This window comes from Echiichthys vipera (genome assembly GCF_963691815.1).
Source record: "Echiichthys vipera genome assembly, chromosome: 4".
NCBI lineage: Eukaryota > Metazoa > Chordata > Actinopteri > Perciformes > Trachinidae > Echiichthys > Echiichthys vipera.
In genome coordinates this window covers 14,390,166-14,414,419 of record NC_139829.1, presented here as the reverse complement: position 1 = coordinate 14,414,419, position 24,254 = coordinate 14,390,166, and the positions used below count along the sequence as shown (strand labels likewise).

The 24,254-nt window shown below is 39.2% G+C and overlaps 1 protein-coding gene across 1 annotated transcript in view; it reads right to left on the bottom strand.

The window, feature by feature from the left end:
- rasgrf2b (Ras protein-specific guanine nucleotide-releasing factor 2b) overlaps positions 1 to 24,254 on the bottom strand; it is a gene marked incomplete at its 5' end in the record, with an annotated part of 48,760 nt that overhangs the window by 24,223 nt on the left and 283 nt on the right. Inside the window, 4 exons of the mRNA XM_083912143.1 lie at positions 1,023 to 1,159; positions 1,336 to 1,425; positions 3,950 to 4,097; positions 6,231 to 6,337. Of these exons, the coding sequence (XP_083768269.1) occupies positions 1,023 to 1,159; positions 1,336 to 1,425; positions 3,950 to 4,097; positions 6,231 to 6,337 (482 nt within the window). The remainder of the gene's footprint in view (positions 1 to 1,022; positions 1,160 to 1,335; positions 1,426 to 3,949; positions 4,098 to 6,230; positions 6,338 to 24,254) is intronic.

Here is a 24,254-nt window from a genome sequence, read left to right as displayed (position 1 = left end):
TGTGTAAGTAAAACTTTTTTTTTAAATGGTCCAGTATTGACCGTGAGTGCTGCAGCCTGGCAGCTGTGAACAGGGCTGCAATGTAATCAAACAGGGCTCCTGCGCTCCGCCAATATACGCTCACACAAATGCATGTTTTTGCTACTGACTGCTCAGATAGTGATCATAGGTGTCTGACTGTATTATGGAAAGATGGTCAAAGTTCTGAAATCTCGTGAGATGTTGTCGGAAAACACTGGAGTGGAACTTCAGTATTGTGGAGCGTAAACGATTTTTAATAAAAAAAATAAGGGTTTGTTTTTGCACGTTTCTGTATTGTGACAACAATATGTGGAGTTACACTTCACACAGCTTTCTTAGACTAACATGATATTTGGATGCAGACAGGCAGAAGTTGTGGCTAGTTTTGCTACAAATGGATCCAAATAACTCTGTATACATTGTACCTAGCAGACCATCGGGTCTGCAGTTTGGCCGTGATGAATACTGCCAGCCAAAGAGAAGAAGACATCATACCAAAGCACATTTTCCTAAAGAAACATGCTGGTCCAAGAATGGAGACACTTGCTGCTGACAGAGCGGAGGTAGGCTTATGCTATTAGCTAAAGTTACTGTGTTGACCTGCATCAGTTGCTAAACACGAAAGCATGGCAGGAGAACGGCAAATTCTCCATCTTCCGAAAATGTAGTCCGACATTTAGAATAACAATCTGAGCCTGTCAATGGCAAAAACAAACACTTTTTGTTGGTGTGCATGTGACCTGTTCAATTAGAGTACAGTCCAGTTCACAGCAGGGATGGATGGTAGAGGGATGCCAATATGTATAAAAGCTTCTATCTTAGTGTAATTTTATAACAACTATCAATATATACTATATCATCATATAGTATTGAAAATGCAACTAAGAAACCATTTAAACGTGAAATACGGGATGGGAAAGTTTGTTATGGCATGGACTGCAAAACTTGACAACAAGCTGACAAGTTTGTGCTGCCTGCTACTCTATAAAGTATTTACATACTCTGTCTCTGCCTCCACCATGTTGAAGACTATCTGGTTCCTCTTCCTCATGCTCTCAGCATGAGGAGAGCAGATGTAGTCCTGAACAATGATCTTCCACTTCCTCCGACAGAGCCAGCCTCGCATGAAACTTTGCACCTGAGGAAGTACAAACAAGGTAGCTTAGACACAGTCACATACATGGAGCGTACGGTACATACTGTGCGTGCAACATGCTCGCACACAACTCTAGGAAGGATAAGAAAGACACTAGGAAAGATTGTTTACAGAAGTGAAAAAACACCTGAAACCAAAGAAAGAAAATATATATTTACCTTTTTGATCTTTTTAATATCTGGGTCTTCATTTTCATGGGGGACATGGTAAGGCCGCATTCGCTCCTTAGTTTTGTTCAGAGCTATAATCTTGTTAGAGAAATTCAAACACAGACAAAAATAAGCATAATGTAGGTGACTAAATATCTGCACCAAAGACACATTAAATTACAGCAAAATCACATGCAATAGAATCAACAGTCTTCTGAGGTAGTGGGAAGAGGTACGATTTAATTCACAAGGATATTATATTCCTAAAGAGATTACGAGTAATTTGGGTGAATATTGTATATTTGATAGTCATGCAGTGTGCTCAGTGAACTGTTACCAGATAGACTTCATCCACTGTCATCACCATTCAGAAAAAAAACCCACAGAGAATGGAGCTGCTATCAGCTGGTGACAGTAAGCAAATTAAGGCTTTGATGTGGCTGATTACCTGTAGTGCATTGTCGGGAACAGCAGGTACTGACGACAATGTATAATCCTCTGCAGATTAATATATTTCTAGTCCAAACCATAATGTTCATGGTAGTTGTATCATTTTTACATCAAAACACTCTCTTCCAGCAGCAGAGTAAGATTAGCTTTTAGACATGTGACAATTACTCGCTGCAGGTGAGAAAAGCCAGTTGCCTCGCACAAAGTTATGTCATCCTTCATGTCTGAAAACCGAGGCGTACATGAGACACATCAAAAAGGGAATAAGCCAGGCAGATGCTGAACTCAAAATGTTATTAAAGCAGAAAAAAATCTCATTCACATCGTAAACCAAATAATAAATAGCACCACTTCTCTTTAAATAAAAGTGATGACTAACTTCAATCATAGCTGGTAAAAGGTTTTTCTTAGCTACGCTTTCTTCAGTGAAGAAATTAACCTGGCTCTAGTACTACATTACTCTCACCTATTTGCTTTCCCCTTCAGGCCTCTTGACAAAATCAGTTCATCACAGATGGAGAAAAGCATGAAGGATGAAATCAAAGCCTTTTCCTTTTTCTAACTCATTAGCACTATCATGCAAATGGCAGCAGAGAGGATCTGCCAACAGTTGACTGTTACAGTGGCTAGTTTGTTTAATTATTCATAAACATGGAGCAACACACACATAAACAAACAAACAAGAGTATATTTTAATGAGATAGATAACCAACTGCACACTGGCTCTCAAAGTAAGTCTAATCCTGTTTTTCATTAGCAGCCCTATTATACAGGCAGATGTTTTATAATATAAAATGTCTTTCGTTAGCATTTTCAATATCAACAGGGCTAGCTGTATCCTGCCAATGAGATATAATCACAGGCTGTAGCGAGGAGAAGAATCTGCCACACTTGCTCCAAGGGAGAATTAAAGCTAAAAGCAGCGTAACAGACTAATCCGTTAAATATATTGTTATTTCTTACCAAAGACAGGAATAGCATATACAAGCAAAATATGTATACGAGCCATTATTGACACAGATGAGCCGAGACAGATTTGGAAATAACAGCAGAAGTGTAATTTATGGAGATGTTAGCATCTGGCCAAATGAGCAAATATCTTCCTTTGGGGCTAACTGCTGCTCAGATGAGAATTCACTTTCAATCAAGCACCTGTACTTTAAGAATAACTCTGCAGTGCCTTCTGGTCATCTGTGTGGCACATACGAGAACGTCTAACATCGAGAATCCCTTCTCATCTGATAAAACAAAGACACTAAATGCTACCAAATACTTTTTATGGAGTCTGTTTCCCCACATTCACTCTATACAGTGTACATACACATATTTGGGCTGGGCAATATAGTTAAAATTGCTGTCACACTCTTAGTATACAAAAGAAAAACGATATCAATCATGATACGGCAAATTACTGCAAAATCATACATATGTGGTGATCAATGAAACCGACTGTTTTGCATAACATGAAACAAAGTGTTGGTACATGTTTGAAACAACAGTATCAGTAACAGCCAAAGTAAGCTCACTTATTGTTCACTTCAGGAAAGGTTAGAGCTATTGATCTAATTTACATAGACCAATAATTACCTGCTGTTGTTTGTGTTTGCGAGAGACAGAGAATTGTAATTAGACCCGATTAACAATGTTGGAGAGGTCAGTGGTGTTTTGTGTGTTGGCATGCACTTCCGATTTTCGGCTGTGACGGCGAAACCGAAACGTGTTACGCTCAATAAGCGTAATGGTTTGGCAGCTGTCAGGAATTTGTCTTTATTAAGGGGTTAGGGGCTTCTCCGCCTATGCTCAGAGGTGAATGAGTACCGTCCAGACACTCCTCCGCTGCCATAAACATAGTTGTGAAACGGCACACACACAATGTATACCCATTAGGATATGGGTATATACAGTACATATAGAAATATATATGGTGAGTGAGTGAGTGAGTGAGTGAGTGAGTGAGTGAGTGAGTGAGTGAGTGAGTGAGTGAGTGAGTGAGTGAGTAGAAACTTATGCAAACGAAAGTAGGTACGGTACACTTTGTGGAGATTTTTGCCACAACTGCCTTCCTCTTTCAATGCTCATGACTTGCTTTTGTCTTCTGTTATAGGAAATGCACACATGCACTTGCTGTTGTCCTGTGCATCCCATTTGGTGTGTGTTCATATGCATGCTGTACCTCTGCCTTGAGCCTCTCGATTTCTGTGTCCTGATCTTCAAGCTGGGTGCGCAGCTGATTGGCAGCCACCTTCTCAGTCTCCACTATCTGTACAAGGTGGATGTATTTCTGCATCAGCACCTCTCGTTCAATGATGATGTCAGAGTAACTAGAAATAAAGAGATGTTCACAAATATATACAGAAATATCACTTAAAGGAAAGCATGACTGAATAGATGACTGAATAGCAGCCTGTACAAAATAATGGATATTTCTTGCTTCTCTCCCCCATTGTGTGCTATGGCAAAAAAAAAGGAATCTGATGCTTTTTGAAAGTGTATTGAAATAATTAATAGGGGGGGGTTTAAATATTCCATCTTAGGTGCTTTAAAATCTTAAAAGCGCTGTAAACCTACTTTCTTATCCAGCTTCTCACTGTGAGCAATGGGGTCCTTATTGAACAAAACACTATCTGCCAAAATCTGAAGAGCCTGGTTATTTCACATTTCTGCTCGCACTGTTTTGAAGTGGACTGGGCTCAGTTGGAAAAGGTGATGTCACATATTTCAGTGCACCCGTCTGTGTTTAGCAACATTTGAATCCAAATCTGATGCCAGTTGTGGGATTGTTTGGTTGTGTTGCCAGAAATGTCAAATCAAATCTGATCAAGCCACAGACTGTGCCCCGAAGAACTTGTGGAAACAATTTCAGGAAAGTTCTTTGTGGACCCAACTGGCTCAATAAAGGACCCATTTTAAATGGTTGTTCAGCTATTTTCAAACAAATGAATCAAAGCACAACAAAGCTAACACAGTGAGACGGAAATGTCAATCATACACTGTCTCTGAATGTCCACACAATCCAGAGAATAAGTTTAATCAGGCACAGGTGTGTAGGACCTTATAAGAGAAGTGGGTAGAGTAGGCAAAAACTGAACTAAAGCAAAAGTAATGATATTTTTGACAAACAGATACTCAAGTAGAAGTAAAGGTAGTCATCAAACTAACTACTTGAGTACAAAAGAATTTACTGAAAAGTTACTTGAGTAGCAAATAAATTATAAATTGAAGTAAATTGACAGATTAAACACATAATTTGTTCCCTACTTCTCTGTCTCTCTTCATCAGGCTCTATCATTTAGCATGAAATGCACACCGTAGCTTGAAAACTTACATTATGACAGAAAGCAGGAGCATTGGTAGATTCAATGCATGATATATTGTGTGTATATGTTCTTAAGCGTATCAGCATTAACACAACAGACATAGACTGTCTGACTCAGTGTCAGCACAGTTCTCTGATGTTCTGACTTCAGACCAGCTTTCACAACCTTCCTCTGTAAGTATCAGCTGCTAGTGTTATTTGATAACGTTAACATTACTCCTGCTGAGATTGAACCACGCTGCCTTGACCAGAGTCATGTCAAGTCAAGTCGTTCGGATAACAGAGTGCCAGCAGCAGACCTCGGACCAGCTGACCCCCTGCCTCTTAACGGATCATGAATGCATTAAATAATAAATATTAGTGCAGTGAATGCAATCAAATGTAACAGAGTAAACGTTTTTAAGATTTCTCTCTAAAAATCGACTCAAGTAGGAATAAAAAGCATGCTGCGTCAAAAGTACTCCGACAAGTATAATTTACAAGTAATTTTGATTTAGTCAGCCACTCAGTTTCTAATTTCAGAAGAAGTTCAGAATATGCAGTGACCAGTCTGTGAATCTGCAGGGAGCACAGACGGACCCAGGAACAACCAATGAGGCTGAGATTGTATGGCACCTATAAAATAAAATCAATATGTTTATTTTTAACTGTCAAATGCACATTATCTCTTTGAGGACAATCGTGTCCAGACTCAAAACCTCAAACCTTAGATGTCTGAGCCTTTTTCTCAACAAGGGAGAGCTTTCAAAAGTTGCTGCCGTAAACTGCATGCCACAAAAATTTCAGTTTGTCAAAAAAATGATGGATTACTGGGTATATATAAATCCAATTTTCAATCTTTACAAGTTTCATACCGCGGTGAACTGCAACTAATGGATCGGTGGAGGTAGGAAACAACATGCAAAAAGTAAAGTATTCTTTGGAACACAATCAGCTTTACAGTAAATTATACATGATTTATATTAAATGGGCTATAAAATGAAAAACCATGAGTAAGGCCATATTAATGCTCTGTAATTTAATTGTTCTGTCCCATTATATCAAACCTTGCTCATGCATTCTGATGTCATATTTCCTGCTGTACAAAACACAGAAGGGAAAGCATACAAATAACCTTTATGCATTAATATGTGTGTACCTTGCCTGCTGGATGGCCTCCACCCATTCATCGCACTCACTCTCCTCCTCTGTGCGCAGCTCCAGAGGCTTCTGTCCATCGTGACCAAACACGATGATCAAGTAGTGCTGAAGAGAGAGAGATAAAGGGAGAAAATGTTTATATTTGTGTCCCTGACACATAACACCACTCCGCATTTGCGCAAACAGTGTCACTTTAGAACACGAGATGTCTTGGTTGCTCCTTTGGGATGCGAGCCACAGCTAAAAAGACATATGGCACACACATATGGAAACATGGCGTTCAACTACATTTGCTTTTCACGCTCTATTCTTGCCCAGATTCATCTCATATAAAGTTCCACAGACCTTACATGAAGCAGGCAGTGCACACAGGCAGAGAGTGAGACAGGATGGGGGAGGGTTAGAGTGATTTGCTCACTCAAGTAAAGCATTGTCTGTGCCTCCCTTCTCCACCAGCTTATTATCATCACCATCAATTAGCCAGATTCCTGTCTCACTTTCGTTTCCTGTCTGTCTCTCTTATTATTCTGATGTATTTCCCTGAGTATCTGCTTCCCCACACTTATAAACAGACACATGCCAACACATGCAAGCACACACACCTACAGTAGAGCACGCACACACACGCACACACTAGGCATTATGTGAAGTGAAGGCTTTTATTCAAATGGTCATGTCCTGGGGCACTGGGTTACCAGAAGAGCTGCTATTCTTAGTCAGGGAAAACAGAGAAGATTGAGCTCTGCATGGACTTTCTCTCTCCTCCTCCTCTTCTCTTCTCATCATCCAACCACCTCTTTCCTCCTCCTCCTCCTCCTCCTCTCTCACCCTCTCTTTCTCTTTGCACTTCACCTATCATCCCACTCCGCCTCTTCTGCCCCGCTCAACCAGCATCCCCACTTCTCTTGTTGTCGAAACCCACTCCTCCACCTCCATCCCCACATCCTTTCATACTCGCTTTGTGTCTCTCTCAGTAAGGATTCAGTGAACCAAACTCCAGTAGGAGAGTCCAGAGGAGAGACGTTTACCCTGCAGGAGGATGGACGGGCTTCAGCCCCTGCAGTGGGGGTGGGCTGGGGACAGAGTTACCAAGGTTATTGGAACACACACATACAAACACACACATTCGTAGATCCTCTTCCATCTCCATCTCCATCCTTCTATCCCTGCCTTATATGTATGTGTCATTTTGATTCACTGGTTGGCTGCATTTTATTACATCCACAATAATCTGTGTCCTAACAGTCTTTGACAGGGAGAAAGAGAAAAAGAGAATGGTCGAGAGACCGAGCGGTTACATAATATTTCTTAACCGAGTACATATTTCTAAATTGTGTCACCGCCTAACAAGATAACATTTCCATGGCAACGCAATATCTGACACTCTGGCCGTGTTTTGCACTTCCCTTTTCTTCTTTTCAGTGTTGCCTCTATTGATTTAATGCTTTATTGATCCATGCTGCATTTTTTTTAAGAGATCTAGATGGTTAATATCTGCACATTTAAGACACAGTAATTTAATGGAGTTAATGGTTATGGATTTTACAATGCACATTATATGTCAGGGTTTACAATATAGCTATAAAATCTGCATTTTATAGCCTGAATACACAAACATTTTCACACCGTGTTGGTATTGATTCAGATGATTGCTTTGATCACACAGATGTCCCTGACATTATTATCACATATGCAATGATCATCATATAAACAGTGAATGTAGTGGTTTCTCCCATTTTACTCTCAATGGTGAAAGAAATAGTTGTAGCCAAACCACTACATTTCTTAAGCAAGAGTACTGAAGTGTTTTCTGCTGAATGGACTTAATAAAAATAAGAACTCATTATGCAAGCAGACTGAACTTAGTCTTTAATATTTTATTAATTTGCTGATGCATTAACGTGTAAAAAGAGATTATAGTAGTTTATAATGTGATCGTAATATTTGAAGTGTCTTGTCATTATGTTAAATTAATCTGGGTTTGGTGGAGTAAAAAAGTATCTCCGTCTGAAATTTGTGAGGTAGAAGTAGAAGTATCTGAGCCTGTCAGTGGCAAAAAATAAATAAAACTTTTAGTTGATGTATATTGTCGATGTGCAGCTGCCCCATTTGATTACAATGACACTCAGTTCACGGTGGCCAGGCTGCAGTGCTGAGGTTCAGTAATTGTTGCCATTCAGTATTGTTGCCATTATACATGGGAAAATAGAGTCAGCATCCTCCAGCGTCCTGTGGAGAACTATTGCTATAGAGTATTTTTTTTGTATGAGTGGGTAATTGTTTTGTTTGTATCATTCATGTAATCAAGGATGCAAAAGAGCAAAAGAGCATAGCAGTGTGCTCACAAAGGGAAGTGAAGAAGAAGAAGCAAGCTAGAAAACATGGATTTGAACAACGCACAATTTGAAATATTCAAAACGCATTTCCTTACTCATAAAACATTTGCAAAGTGTTTGTCAGGCCCCAAGGATGCACACTGTTTTGGTGAGGAACACTGAATGTAAACATTGTTTGTTTAAAAGAAAACTACTGAAGTAAATACACTAAAAAGTTAAAAATCCACCACTGTTTCTACAGTATATACTACAATACACAAATATAATACATAATGTGAATGTTTTGCACTGAATTCCTCTTTGAATGTAGTCCAGATGTCCAGTTAAACTTCTGCTTGTCAATTTGTTTGTTTGAGACAAATTTGCTTTATATTTGTATCCCCCTTTTAAATTCATATTCAGTTTCACCCCTGCTGTACACTATTTGCTGCAGCAGTGACCCAATTGCCCAGAGGCAATCATTAAAGATGAATGGTATCACATCCTTTACAGAAGATTTTGCATCATGCTGGACCTCATGGCATTGAAAACACCAACAATGCAGTGCAATGAATTACACTGTAACACTGTACTGTGTCCTCATTAGTTGAAGAGAAACATGTAAAAGCAGTAAGAGGTCTGACTCCCAAACTCTACAGTACCATTCAGGACTACTGGCTCGCTCTCCCTTCAAATCAGCTCAAATGTACCCTGCATCCCTCAGGGCCTTCACTGTACTATAATATATTTCATTTAAACAAATAAAGGCAGAGGGGAAAAACAAAAGAAACAGAGAGACAGAGAGTCACCCACTCTTTTCTTCTCTTAACACTCTTCATGTCAAGGACAACCAATTTACCACTCACCTATTTTGTCTGATCTGAGAAACAGTTATTATAAAAAATGAGACTGTGGAATTGACAGTGTGACACAAAAGGAGGCACAATGAAGGGAAATTATATCAGAAGCAATTTTGGGGCAGTCATTTAAAACTGCTTGCTGTGAGGACAGACGTGAGATGACTTTTCTGTCCAATAGAGACTGAACATACACACACACTCACACACACACACAGACACCCTCAGGTTCATGGTGGCACTGTGATGAAATACTTATTTTATTAAAGATTAAAGAGTCAAAGATGAAACTGGACTTTGTGGTAATAGATCCATTAGGCAAACGATGGCTGGGGGATCCAGAAATACTGTTTAATTATAGTGTTATAAATATATTAAAGCAGAGATGACAGAATGTTGGGATCCGCTGATGAAGAGGGGACTGGAATAGCAACTAATGATGCAACACTGCTGTCTGCTTTGGTATCTGCACTGATGAGAGGCCAACTCGTGTTGTACAATACCACAGATGTCCTCTATTTTTTTTTTGTTCTCTTTTGTCTTTTAGAGCAACTAGGATTTTACTGCTTTCATGCTGTTTACTTCAATGGGCAGAAAGAGGCATGCATGCTGAAAGTGTTAAAGGAATGATCCCCGTTGGGACTAAATGTGTATATGTTGAAAGTACTGAAAGGCTGGCTGAATAATAAAGAAACTGCACAGTCTCATAGAGCACCGACAAAATAATTAGTTTAAGTATAGGCTAAGACAGAACAAAACTTGTAAGAATTACAATTTTTTCCCTCGCAGGTTTAAGACCAAACCAATTTGTTCTTAAGAGTTAGCTTCTTAAAATTAGAATAGATGAAAATAGATTTTTTTGTGCACCGGGGTTGTAATTTATGTAAATTAATAATCTTGAAGATGAATGAGGTAACACAATGGTGTTTTAGCCAATTGCCTACTGATGAAAGCCCTTTCATTTGCAGTATTACAAACTATCTGTGGCGACATTCCAAAGGAAAACAAAAAATGACGCACCGCCTTTTTTTCTCAGTCAGGAAATAGATTCACAGTATAATATGAATTCTCTGAAATTCACATATATGTATAGGCTCTTCAAGAGCCTGTAGGTACTTTAGGATTAATTGGATCAAAAGTGTGACTATCAAATGAAATATTTGATCTAGAAAATTAATAAAGAAAAATTACTAAAAATGAATAACTTTAATTTATTAAAACTTCACACGGAGAACCAATTAAATGTGGGGCCTTGACTCACGTTCAGATTAGGAGATTGAGTATTCTCAATAAACCTATCGTTAATCAAGTAAATATTAGTTATCACCAATAATTATCAAAGATAATAATAAAATTTAATCTAGTTAAACCAGAGATCCTCGGGGCACCACGGAGACGGAGTGACAACTAATATTAAAGTCTCATTAAATATATTAAACTACCAATTAAGGGTTGAACACCGATAAATGTAATAGTTTAATCAGTTGAGGGATTTAAAAGTTATTTTCTTAGTAGAGGCTGGCTCATTCATCTTTGTGTAATATTAAATAAACAGACATATGGTAAACACAAACATTTATTAACAAATTAATAAATGCAACAGACAAAACACACAATAAACTAACTAAAGCTAACAGCAAGTGTGTGTGTGTGTGTGTGTGTGTGTGTGTGTGTGTGTGTGTGTGTGTGTGTGTGTGTGTGTGTGTGTGTGTGTGTGTGTGTGTGTGTGTGTGTGTGTGTGTGTGTGTGTGTGTGTGTGTGTGTGTGTGTGTGTGTGTGAATAAGACAAAGAGAGAGGTAGGAAGGGTGTGGGCTTGGACCCTGCAGAAAAGGTGTGAACATTTAAGTTACACAAAGACCAGCAAGCTGAAGATCTCAGGAGTTCTTATTCAGGTTATAACAAAGTTACAGTTCTATCTAGCCGTTCATAAAGTCCTATAACATGTTATAATGCCCAGTTGGTGATTAGTTACCAGTCCATGAGATGGGAAAGATAAGTTGCGTTGCTTGATGCCAGTGGCTGGTCCTTGTGAAGGAAGCTGGTTGAAGAAAGGTTCTTGGTAGTTGCTCTTTTTAGACAAAAGAGGACTCAGATCGCTCTTTGTTCTGCTCAGCAGGAGAGCGTCGAGTTGAGTGTGAAGATTCGAAAGAAGAGAGGCCAAGAGAGAGTCTTAAATCATTCACCTGCCACCCAACTGAATTCATTATTTTGTTTGATTTAGAGACCTGCACCTGCATGGACATTTCACTCCCCTCTCATAATGTATTGTACTGATGAGTTTTCTTTGAGTAAAAAAACAAAAGAAATAATATTGCTTAATGCAACACTGATTATTACATAGTAATTAGCTGTTTGGCTGCCGAATAATATTCTCAACATAATGGAACTATTCATAAAGTCTGTCTAACATTTGATCTTGAGTCAGTTATTAACCTCTAACAGTGGTTACTCATTTTGAAATGAGCCTCAACTCAACCATGCGTGTGCAAGCATGTTTGACATAGGTGCCCCCAGTACAAACAAAGAAAAAAGGGATGACATCAGACTATGAAACTTCAAAACCAGTGGAAGTGAAAGTGAGATCCTTAACACGCCTGCAATTACTGCTTACAGCCACAGATGCCACCGAAGAGAATGAAACTTTAACTTTAATAACAAATTTTTAACTATACACTTTTTTCATGCTGTTCCAGGTAGCCATTTGTTTCCATTTATTTCCATATAGAATGAAAACCAGTGAGTCTCTTTTAAAGGGCTGTTCTTGAAATACTGGGGGAAAAAATGGTGGGCGTGGATTGCCTCTGCTCAGCTTTCACAGACCGTTCCTCAATATGTGAAATACTAGCATATTGTTACGCACACATGTACTAACTAAAACTGAAACTCTGATTACAACAAACAGAGAGGGAGATTGACTTCATTCTCTCAGGATGAAATTACTCCATCTTTACATAGCAAATATTTATTTGCTGCTATATAAAAGCTCTGAATATCTGAGAAAATCAAAACTCTACCACCATTACTTCTTAATGATAACTTTGAAATACTACAATGTCCAATGTAATAGACTGTACAATTTAAAGAGGTCTCAAATATCTGTTTTTTTTCATACTGTAACCAATAGCTGAGTAGAACAATAAAAAACTAGAAGTTGTATCCCTCCGCCGACCAGTCAAGTTGCAGTTTACATCCAAAGTGTCCAGACTTACATAATATATGTTGTTAAGACATGACAGCATTTTATGTCACAAGTTGACCTTTGATCTTTTGTCAATAGAATGTGATCATCTCATAATGTTTATCCTATTTGTGTGAAATGTTGACATTGGACATTTTTGAGTTATGAACAAAAATGCATTTTGTGAAGTCACGTTGACCTTTGGCATCCAAAATGAAAGCAGTTCATTCCTGACTCCAAGTGGATTTTTGTGCCAAATTTGCATGCTTCAGGGGTTCCTAAGATATTGCATTCACAAGAATAGAACGGCCAGACAATCTGAAAACAAGATGCCTTTTGCTCTCTCCAGCGCAGAGGCATAAAAATAATCATAATTCTAAAATACGGTAGTTTGCAAAAAGGTTAACTGAGATGCATGTGACCTTTGAATAATTTGCAGATGTGTTGGTGAAAGTAGCAGCAAGGTAGGTCAGAAAAATACATCATCTGCCTTGTCTCACCTCTGTATACAATATGGTGTGTGTTTGCAGTTGTGTTTAACAAGAATATCCCCAAACCACTGAGGCTGGTCTAACTTCTTTTGAACTTCATGTAAAATAGCTGCTCCATAAAAGCAGCTATTTAGAAAAGACATTGCCACCATTGAGCAAAAAATACTACAAGCAAAAGTACAAGCGCAAACTGTTATATGCGTGAAGGCACAGGGAAGTAAAAGTGACTCCACAGTATCCATGAATAACTGAAATGTCCATTTATAAACTTGAAACCAGTGCTGCAGAAAAAAACAATCACAGGTTGGCTGAGGTGTCCTTTGTTGTGTGTGTTTGCAGTTAACATCTGACTGACGGGTTGCAGAGTTTTTTTGGTTGAATCCTATTCCTTAGATCTATATCTGCTGATTACAAAGTAGAAAGAAACAAGCATAATTAACAAGCGATTTTATCACAATGCACCACTGGATACTGATGTATAATGCATCTCCACCTCTGTGCTGCTGTGGTGAAACAGGGACTGCTCAGTGATCCTGAGTCCCGCAGGGTGATAATTACCATTTCAGAGAAATACAGCAGAGAGGAGACCAGATTTGTGTGTGTGTATGTGTGTGTGTGTGTGTGTGTGTGTGTGTGTGTGTGTGTGTGTGTGTGTGTGTGTGTGTGTGTGTGTGTGTGTGTGTGTGTGTGTGTGTGTGTGTGTGTGTGTGTGTGTGTGTGTGTGTGTGTGTGTTTGTGTGTGTGTGTGTGTGTGTATATGTGAGACTAGGGAACTGATATAATCCATAAACTGGATTTCCTGTATGTGTATGTGTGGGAGTATATATAAAATGTTGTGTTTCCCTCAAAAGAATAGAATAACATCAGATACTACAAAAGAACCACTGTAGTAGTTGAACATGGGTGATATGAAAACAAGGCTAATCTCAAACCACCTGTTGTTGCCATTCCCATGGGGGAACAATGCCTCCAACGAATCAGCAAAGGATTATTGGCTTCATAATTACGACAAATATTATTTAGGTTTGAAAAGACCATACACACAGTATGAACATATTCTATTAAAACCCGAGAGGAAAACATTTATTTATCAAATAAAAGGTGAGGTACAAAACCCCAATAAGAGTGATTAAAGGTACATGATATTCTTACACTGTGGGTATTTCTCAAAATAACTAAGATATGTTGCATACAGAATCTTTTTGGCTTTCATGACTGACTGAAATTGATGACAGAATGTACAGAATAGGTTGTAAAATATGTTGTATTATAAAACAGTTACTGAAACAATAAAAATCATTTGTGATATAAGCTTTAGAGAGATAAATATATAGAAGGGGTGGGTTAGCTTTATTCACCCACCAGTCTTCTGGATCAGACGCACAATCTGCCTCCCTTCTCTTTATATTCCTCTCATTTCTCAGCACCTGTCCAGCTCCCACAGGGGCAATAATATCTTTTAGGTGCCGAATGTAGCTTCATAAAATGCTACAAGAAACAAACTGCTATTGTTATTAAAAACTTAAGCAATATTAATTAAATCTTATCTACTGTACAGTTTATGCTGCAGGACCTGCAAACCCATGCATCTTTTTTAATGAGTGCACAGGTGTCATCCATCATATTTGCCATATATGATAAATAATTTCATAGAAAAAATATGCTTATTTGCATTCTTGCCGAGATTTAAATGAGATCGATAGACAAATTTGAGTGTGAAGGTTATGTTACGGACTAGTTTGGTCTAGGGGTTTGAAGCTAAGGCTCTTATCACTAGTTCTAACCTGGAGTGAGCTGAAGAGAGTGGAAACGAGGAAAAACACGCATGTGGGCTGTTTTCATAGCTGAAGTGGGTTAACTTGGCCACTTAGCAGGCCGTTGCTGGATTTGTGGCCACCACATCCGGGTCTTCATGAGATGGAACAGTGTCAAGCTTTGTTCTGAGTAGTGTCTTTAAAAGCTAGCGCCGCTATGCGACATACATACCATTTTTGATTTGAGGAGGTTTTCCTGGAGTCTCCTGTGGTTGCCAGGCAACCTCATAGTGATAACTATAAGACTCTAAAGGCCCCTACACGTGATACGACGCGGTTCCATTAATTTCCTATGGAAGAGGCGTCAGTGCCCAAGGTAACTAAGATTTGCCTCTCTGCCGCTGCGCTCAAAGTTCTAATCAGTTGAACTCTGAACTTGTTGACGCTGATCTTTCAAAAGCGCAACCAATGAAATAGAAGCTTTGAGTGTGACGTTCACATTTCCTAGGCAACCAGAGACCGACATCAAGCCTGCTAGAAAGATGGAGGAAACGTATATTTTTTGTGTGTCCAAGTTCCCCGGATTATTGTTGTATCACGATCTCTGAAGAATACGTAATGCTTGGAGGTTAATTAGCAGTCACACCAGGTTTGTGGATATGCAGTTTAAGATCTAACGGTTGTTTTAATTTGATTTAGCCATTTACTTGGTCTCTGCACCCAACCTCGCGGTGAGCGCAGCGCAAAAAGCTGATCATGTGAAGGCTCCTTAATAGGTCACTGCTTCCTGCCAATAAATAGTCCCTCACATACAGTAGCCCCCTGTAAATACATTTTGGAAGCTGGAGCAGCCATTTAGCTTAGCTTAGCATAAAAACTAGTTGTCTGGTAACCTCACAGTGACAGTAAGATTCCAGGAAGTCACATAACCCCCATGAAACTACAAATTAACCTTTTTACACTTTGGTTATTGTACGGATTAAACAAATGGTGTTATTAGTGAGCTTTAGAGGTGCTGGTAGGTGGATTTCATTATGGACATTGCCAGGTTTCCCTGGGTGTCCAGTCTTTATGCTAAGCTAAGCTAAGCATTTCCTGGATGTAGCATTATATTAAAGGTCATATCAATCTTCTTAACTAAGTCTTGGCAAGACATCAAATCAGGATATTTTACAAAATGGCAAACTATTCCTTTAGAATTCTTTCTTTTCCTCACCTTTGTTTTAGGGGCAAATGACCCTGACCAAAAAAGCACATGAGGTGTCAATGTAAATGTGGCAGGTTCATCTGCTCACTTGAGTTTAAATTGCCCTCTTTGTATATTTCTATCCCTAAAAGACCTATGCTGTATCTCCAAAAAATCCTAACAGCTTCGCTTTAGAAAACAAGGACAGATTTTTAATTTCCTGTAGACTTGAAATTGTGAAGAAGTACAAAACATTAATCCGACAGCGCCAGCAGCAGCACTTTTGTAACCACTGAATTCAACTAATGATGCACCAGCTAATGTAACAATTACTGAATCAACATCCCATATCCTGCTGTTTCTTTATTGCCCTCCATGCTGTTCACTTCCTCCAAAGAAGTTCTTACAACAAAGTATGGGGCTGTCTCTCTCTCTCTCTCTCTCATACACAAACACACAAAACTTTCACACGTAAACACAACTCACACACACTGTATATACGTATAAAAATAATAATTGCCTGCCTCAGAATACTCTGATCAGGGTTTCTTTCTGTTTATCTGCAGATTAAACAGATAGACTCCCTCCTCCACTGATAACTTTCACTGCTGTCCTCCGACTATCAATCAAAAACATACATAAATACACACATATCGGATAAAGTTATATTATCAAGCTTTTTCTCATATTATACACATTTGTTATTGCTTTACAGTTGCTCTGTCACTCCATGCCTGGAGGAATTGTTGGTAAACAACCTGCCGTCGTAATGTAATAGATGCTGGATTGGATTGGAGAGTTTGCTCTACAACTCCCACAGTGCAACAGCAGAGGAGTCTAAACACACCATAAATCTGTTTTACATTATTCTTGAGAATTGCCAGTGTGCTTAACCAGATCTTGTAAAATACACTACTCATAAACTCTGCACAGACAACAACAACAAGCGCACTTAAAACTACTTGACAATCCTATTACCCGACGCAAGTTTATTTTATACACTCCTCTTGGGATGTGTGTGTCTTCTTTTCTCTGTGAAACCACTCTACATCAGCACCTGTAGCTGGTGACAGGAGGAACATGGATAATAGATGGGAGCAGCTCCAGCAATAACAATAACACCACAGTGAAGAGTACAGAGGCTCGATGCCCCAAGAGCTTTTATCACCCAGGGTGTCGGCTTGAACAGCCCAGCCCTTTGTGAGGAAAAAAGAAAGTATACCTGCTTGTTTTATGTGTTATTCCTACCTCTCCTCTCCCTGACCAAAGGCAGTGGGATGACTGACTAGTTTTATAAACAATTTTGTCCTGCCAAATTCATTTTTTTCGACAGGCTGATCAATACGGTGCATCATATTCATATTATGCAGCCATTTTGCAGAAAACAATCTGCAAATCTGCGGCAGTAGTAATATTAATGTTAAGTCTATAATGGCCATATCTTTTCACTAATGGGTGTCCTGATCGTTCGATAAGCTTTCCAAAAAAACATCTCCAAATATGATTTATAATTCTTTGATGTAAACTCAAGGCAAGACAATGCTGTTCACTTATATCAGCTCAGTATTCAATACATTCTCCCCAGTATAACTGAAAAACCTAGCATCCTGAGCTTGAGTGTCACACTGCACCTGGATATCGGACTTACTCACACACAGACCCGAGGCCAGGGTGTGAACTACAGCCAGGAGGTGATTAGAATAACCTAGCATTGAGACTGGAAGCAGGTTGGCTGGTTCCCTCCCTAGCAGAAGCCAAGCTCAATAGTTACAGCACCTTGCCCTTTTTTAACTTTGGACAAAGCCAGGCTAGCTTTTCCCCAAGCTTCCAGTCTTTATGTTAAGCTAAGCTCATTATATCCTAGCTGTCGCTCCACACTAAATCACGGAACCCATCGGCTATCTGTCTGACAACAACAGCTAATATTTTGGGCTTTCCGGTGTAGCCAACAGATATCCAGGCAGTGGCGGCTGCTGGTCTTTCAAAGAAGGGAAGCTCATTTTTCCGGCCTACATCATAAATGTATTTGTTTATTTATATGTAAATTCTACCCTTCGTTCTTTTTCAAGAAAAGGATCTGTGACCTTGTCGTACTAACGCTGCGTCTTTTCCAGGGACTTGACCAGTATCCTCTCAATGGCCAGCAGAGCTAGGCTGCTTAAATGGTCTTGGCCCAGCTGAAGCTGCTGCGCCAGGCTACTGTGAAGTGTGACTGCCTGTAAGTGTGAGTGTGAGTGTGAGTGACGGGTGGGGGAGCTCCGCAGCTGCCACTGCTCATTGGATAACTGCAGAGTGACAGAACAGAGTCACTAAACACAACGCTAGGCATTTTTAACAATGACAAAGTTGCTGGGGATCGGTAAAGTCTCAGGATCAGTTCAGAACAACGGAATGAAAAACTTGAAAAATGCTCCGGTGGATGTTTATTCTTCAAGGCCACTGATTAGCTCATTTAGCTGTCAATCCAAAAAGGATTCCGCCACAGACAGCTCCTCCAATCATCATGCAGAAGCCAAGCGTCCAGGCCAGCCCACCGCCCCATAGACCCCCAGAGACACTGAGCGTCCGAAGGGCATGACAAAACCCAGCATTTATCCAATGACTGTCTAGTTTCGCTGCAGTGGAACAACCCGCTCTACACTTCCCTATTGAAGTCAGTAGAAGCTGAGCATCCGACTGTGTAACGCGCTGTGGATGAATAAGATGGAAATTGCGCCGGTTACCTGGGATAAGTAGCTGATTCTGACCAATAGATGAAGGCTTTTAAGCGTGTATCTAGTCAATGAAATGTACACACAGCAGTACATATTTCACCACTTTTTTTTTCCTTTTTTTTTTGGTGACATTTTTGGGGAAGCTGAGCTTCTCGTGCAGTCTTAGAGCAAACGCCACTGTATCCAGGACAAGACTTCCTCTTCCGGGCGGCAATTGTTTACGGTCCGATTAGCAACTTGAGACAAAGGAATGGAGTTGGAATTGAGAGACGGCATCTCTCTGAACAGATATCTGCATAGGAATGCAAAGAAAAAATAACAAAAAACTAATGAAAGATGGATACTGCAATTACATGACAGCCAATGCATTCTTCCTCATCTTTTTATGTGCATGGAACCAAAGTCTGGTCATACATGATTGATCAATACTACTCAGACTACAAATGGAAACAAGACTGCTTCGGCTACACAAATCTTGCCCTGTTGTCTACAGATTCTACATTTCTATGCAGAATCTGTTTGTAAAGATTTCTCCATACAAACATGAGAGTGGCATCGACCTTCTAATGTAACTCCCTGAAAGAAAGCAAACAAGTATATTTCCCAAAATATTGTACTACTTCTTTTTTTTTAAAAAGTGTTTTTTTCTTAGTTCGTGAACGGTTGTCATAGAACAAGAAGTATATGCAAAGAATTAGATACAAGAACATTGTTGTACCAGGAGTGTTTTCTTGAAAGTAAAACCCTCATTTTATTTTAAACACAAGAAACAGACATATGCCAGCTGTAAAACGTATCTGACACTAATGAGGTCCATCATGGCTCGAACTCTTGGCAGAAGACTTAAGAGGAAAACGAAAAGCAGCCTCTGGAGCAAAGCAGATCAGACTCCTGTAATATAGGAAGAATTGTTTCCTTGTGGCAGACGATTAGTGCAAGCAACGGTTAAAATGCGAGGCACTGAGAGGGCCGTTAGAGCTAAAAGAGCTTTCTAATGAGAAACAATTGCACACACAAACACACACATGCACCAGGAAATCAGCAGTGACACTCTAACTGTGACACCACACCTTTTCTTGCATCAGTGCCCTAATGAAGAAGGAGACTGTTGGAAAGACCCCCCCCCCTGTGCCTATAACTCAACAAAAGCACAATTTATTAAAGTCATTGCAAGCAGGTCACTCAGGAGTGAATTATATGAATTCTCTCAAAGTTTCTCATGGAAGTTCACTTTTCACTTAATTACAGCCATGTGCTTCACTCATGGATGGAGAGAAGGTCACAGGTTAGATTAATCTTAACACATAATTTCGATCCCTTTTCGAAGCATGCTTGATGATGACACTGAAGCGTCTATGAGCAATGAAGAGAGAAATATATATATATATATATATATATATATATATATATATATATAGAGAGAGAGAGAGAGAGAGAGAGAGAGAGAGAGAGAGAGAGAGAGAGAGAGAGAGAGAGAGAGAGAGAGAGAAATATTTCAGGAGACCATGTTATTTTAGAAAACACAAAGCCAAAACACAAACTCTTTAATAAATAACAAATTCTGGTTTTGTTTATGTAATGTTTTCATGAATCTTTGGCAGTGACATTTTTTTTGCTGCAGTATGCTCAACAATAACTATTTTTGGACAGAAACAACACATTTTGTTTCTAAGAAGGCTGCTAGGGGCACTGTCAGAAACACAAACAAGTGTGTGTCATCTTTTTTTTTTCAAAATCACATGTAAGAGGAAAATGCTGGGGAAAAAGTCAAGAGACAGACTGTTACTACATCGCGAACACTTGTGCAAGGTGGACAAAAATTGTAGCACAATTATTTTTCTAAAAATAGCAGGTACTTTACTCCTCTAATTTAAAAAAATATATATTTTTGTTTTGGGCAATAGTTGTTTATTTAAATTGTTAATTCATTTTCAGAAATCATTTTCACCTCAGGGCCACCGTACCGAGACTGAACTTTTGTTTCATTACCAGTACATTATTTACATATTTTTACGTGTTTTCACTTGAAACAGAGGCTGTGTAAGCTGCAGGTCCCATTCGCCAACAACCAACAACCAACCCTGCAGTTTAACCTGTTCTACCTTCCAAACCACTACCATGTCAAGTAATGCCAATATACTATTTAATTTTTGCTGTGCACTAGTTGTCAAACCAAACCTTTTCAGCTTTTTGTATTAGGGCGCACTCACAATTGGCCCAGTTGATCCATGCCGTGCTTAAGCATTGATTCCCGCTCCCTTCCCCCACTGCTTCAAAAGATCCGGGCCAAGGCCCGATTACTTCTTGCTTATATGCATATACCTTCTATGTCCGTGCTCATGCTCGTACATATGCAATCGTGCCGTGCTGAAGCCCACCTCTCTCAACCGGACTAGGGCCGGTTGCACTCACACTGGTCAAACGAACTAGACTTTAGCCGTTAATCGTGCTTGGACACAGTATGAATGCTAAGTGTGAGAGCATCCATACATACTAAAATATACTTAAGCTAGAAAAATCTAGGTAAACAACTGCCCCGCTTTCCTTACCTGATAAATATGGAAAGTAAAAACTGGTGAAGAAACCCCCTTGATGCATAGTGTTGGGATTTTAGAGCTAATTTTTGCTGGTCAATTTAAAGCATTGATTTCATTCAGGACTCGTCTCTATATTTGTTTGGATCCTGGCTCTGATGATGTTCCCAGCTTATGGAACTACAAAGTCCTACAAAGACTAAATAATGAAGGACTGGTTCATTTTTCTTACATGGCAAACTGTCATTCAAGAAAGCATTTGAATCACTCTGCAAAATTTGACATATGGGTGGTGAAATAAAAACAGCTTACACACTGTATATAACAGTCATTTCCTGGTTCATGGCCTCTGATGAACTGTGCTTCTCTCTGGGATCAATGATACTCTGGGATCAGCAATACACGTCCACAGTCGCTGTGGAAACCATTCTGACCAGTGTGAATGCTCTCCAAATTATTTGAAGGGTTTGTGTCTATCTGAGAGTACAACAGAGAGAGAGCAAGAGAGAGCGAGAAAGAGAGGCAGTAGCTGTGTGTTATTTGTGTGGTTACATTGTGGGGGTGTGATACTGCAGGTTGCTGGCAGACTCACTCTACTGCACAGAAAAAACAGTGAAGAGAAAGAGCGACTGATGGAAAAATGGGAGGCCTTCTCTCACTTTACCCTACCAAACCCTTGCACAAGCAATAAAACACAATCTCTGACTGAACTCTGAAATCCTCCATCTAAACTGACCATCTACACACAAACTCACACACACAAACACAAACACGGCCTCATAAGCCAGGTAAAATGTTATTTTGTACATGCCTCCTGTGTGCATGGCTATGTAGTTAAACAGTTACACTGCAGCATACAATGATTCAGCTGAAGGCAGATAATCCTAATTAAACATCACAGCTGTAGAGTAAGAGAGTGAGACAGATGGGGAGAGAGTGAGACAGTCATGTGAGTGAAGATAAAATAACACATTATAGTTGCCAAGCTCTGAAACATCAGAAGAGACAGGTTTTATGTTTACATTAGTAGTGATATTACATGTATTTGCCCTCAAATAGAGAGATTTGTCCGCCTTTCATCAGCATAACCACTTAAGGAAATAAAGACTTCTCGTTTCATGTACGACTTGATTAAAACAACACACTACTAGGTGCAAAGATAAATTGATTAGTTGTCCACTGTAAAATTAATCACTACTAGAAATAATAAAGAAAAATAATCTAAGTTCTTCTTAAACGTGTTTATTTTCTGGGTTCTTTACTTCACTATGACAGTAAATTGAATATATTTGAGTTGTGCACAAAACAAGACGAGGCTGTCATGTTGAACTTTGGGAACATTTGATCAACATTTTTCACAGTTTAAGAACTATAGAAGCTCGACAGTGAAACTAATTATTAGTTGCAGTACTTACTCTACCATCTCCTGCCTCTCCTGAAGCCTTTTCTCCATTGCATACATCTGACATGAATTGTCTTTACATTTAAAGAGACAGTCATGTACAGTAATATATGAGTAGGAGGGATTCTGTGGGGATGCATATTTTCTGAGTGATGATGATTGGTGGCTATTTTTGACCTCTCATATGATTAATTGTGCTTCTCTTACTGTCGTCTTAATACTTGCTCAAACTGTAAAAAAAAAAAGGTCAATACTCTCCAGTATATCCCTCCCCCTACATTTTAATAGACATGATACCTGTGCACACACATGCACACTGAAGCCAGCTAAAAAACTGGATAGGATTATTTCTGATTTCTTTCATAGAGTAGAGGTAATGTGTTTTGTTGTTTTTTACTAGAGCAAAGATTGATTATTTGATTGATATAACCCTAGGACTGATTTTATAGTTGTGGGCAATGCATGTGTGTTTCAGTTTTTCTCAATGAAATGCATGTAAATGGTTATTCAAATGTTTCCTAGCAACAGTACCTAACTGTTGGAGCAACAGAACGGAGGCAACTTCCAGGAGCAGTTACCAACAGATGTGCCCAAGATATTTCCCTGCGTGTCTCTGCTTTAAAGTCATGAAGCTTTAACATTTTTCAGCACTGCAGGATTCAGCAGTGGGTGTTTTATTACAAATTCAATACGCACAAACATGCGCAGCTTGATTTTAAATTGTAGTTCAGATGACAAGATTTCTTAAGACAGTAAATATGCAATGCTGCAGCATGTGTAACTAAACAAAGAACTCGGTATTTCTTTTTGATTTAATGTTACAGCCATACAAACATGTCAGCCATGTGTATTTATTTGAACCTAAAGCTATGGATTTACTGCAGTGTTGAATCAAGAATATCAAATATGTAATACATATGGTGTAGAATGTGCTCTGTAACTTTATAGTGTTCGTGAAGTCAAAAACCAGACATGGTCCTTGAGTGGTGGCACCTGTTTAAGTGAAGAAATGTGTTTTTTTCTGCACTCTTCAATTGTGATGGTCGTTACATTGAGATATAATGTTCAGCTACACTGACTGTATTCCCAACGTTGAAACTGATTTCTGTGGAACTAGCTTCTTCTTCAACATATATGAATACATTGGTTGAGAGACTGAACTATGCATTTAAAAAAAATAGTGGAGGTTCTCTGAGGACCCGCTCATCCCTTACAGGGTCCCACAGAGACTGCTTATGTATATGGCCCAGAATGTTGTGCCACATCCCTGCACTCGACACTGCAGAGCTGAAACTGTAGCGGCTGACCTGCTGCAGCTGTACATGGGCGTCACTTTAAGCTTGATGAAACAATTTAAACTTGTAGTTTTCAACTTTTTTTGTTGAACAAACTAGCCCTAATAATCAATATAAATCTTGGCGGAAACAATGGGATCTAAGAAAAACAGCCTCCAGCCATGTATCTCTTTGGGGTGACTGCACCATAATGATGTCACTCGGCTTTTAACAGATTTTGGGAAGTTGTATCAGATGTGGGAACTTTTATTTACAGCAGGCTTTAGTGGATCAACATCCCCCTGCTCTTTTAAAA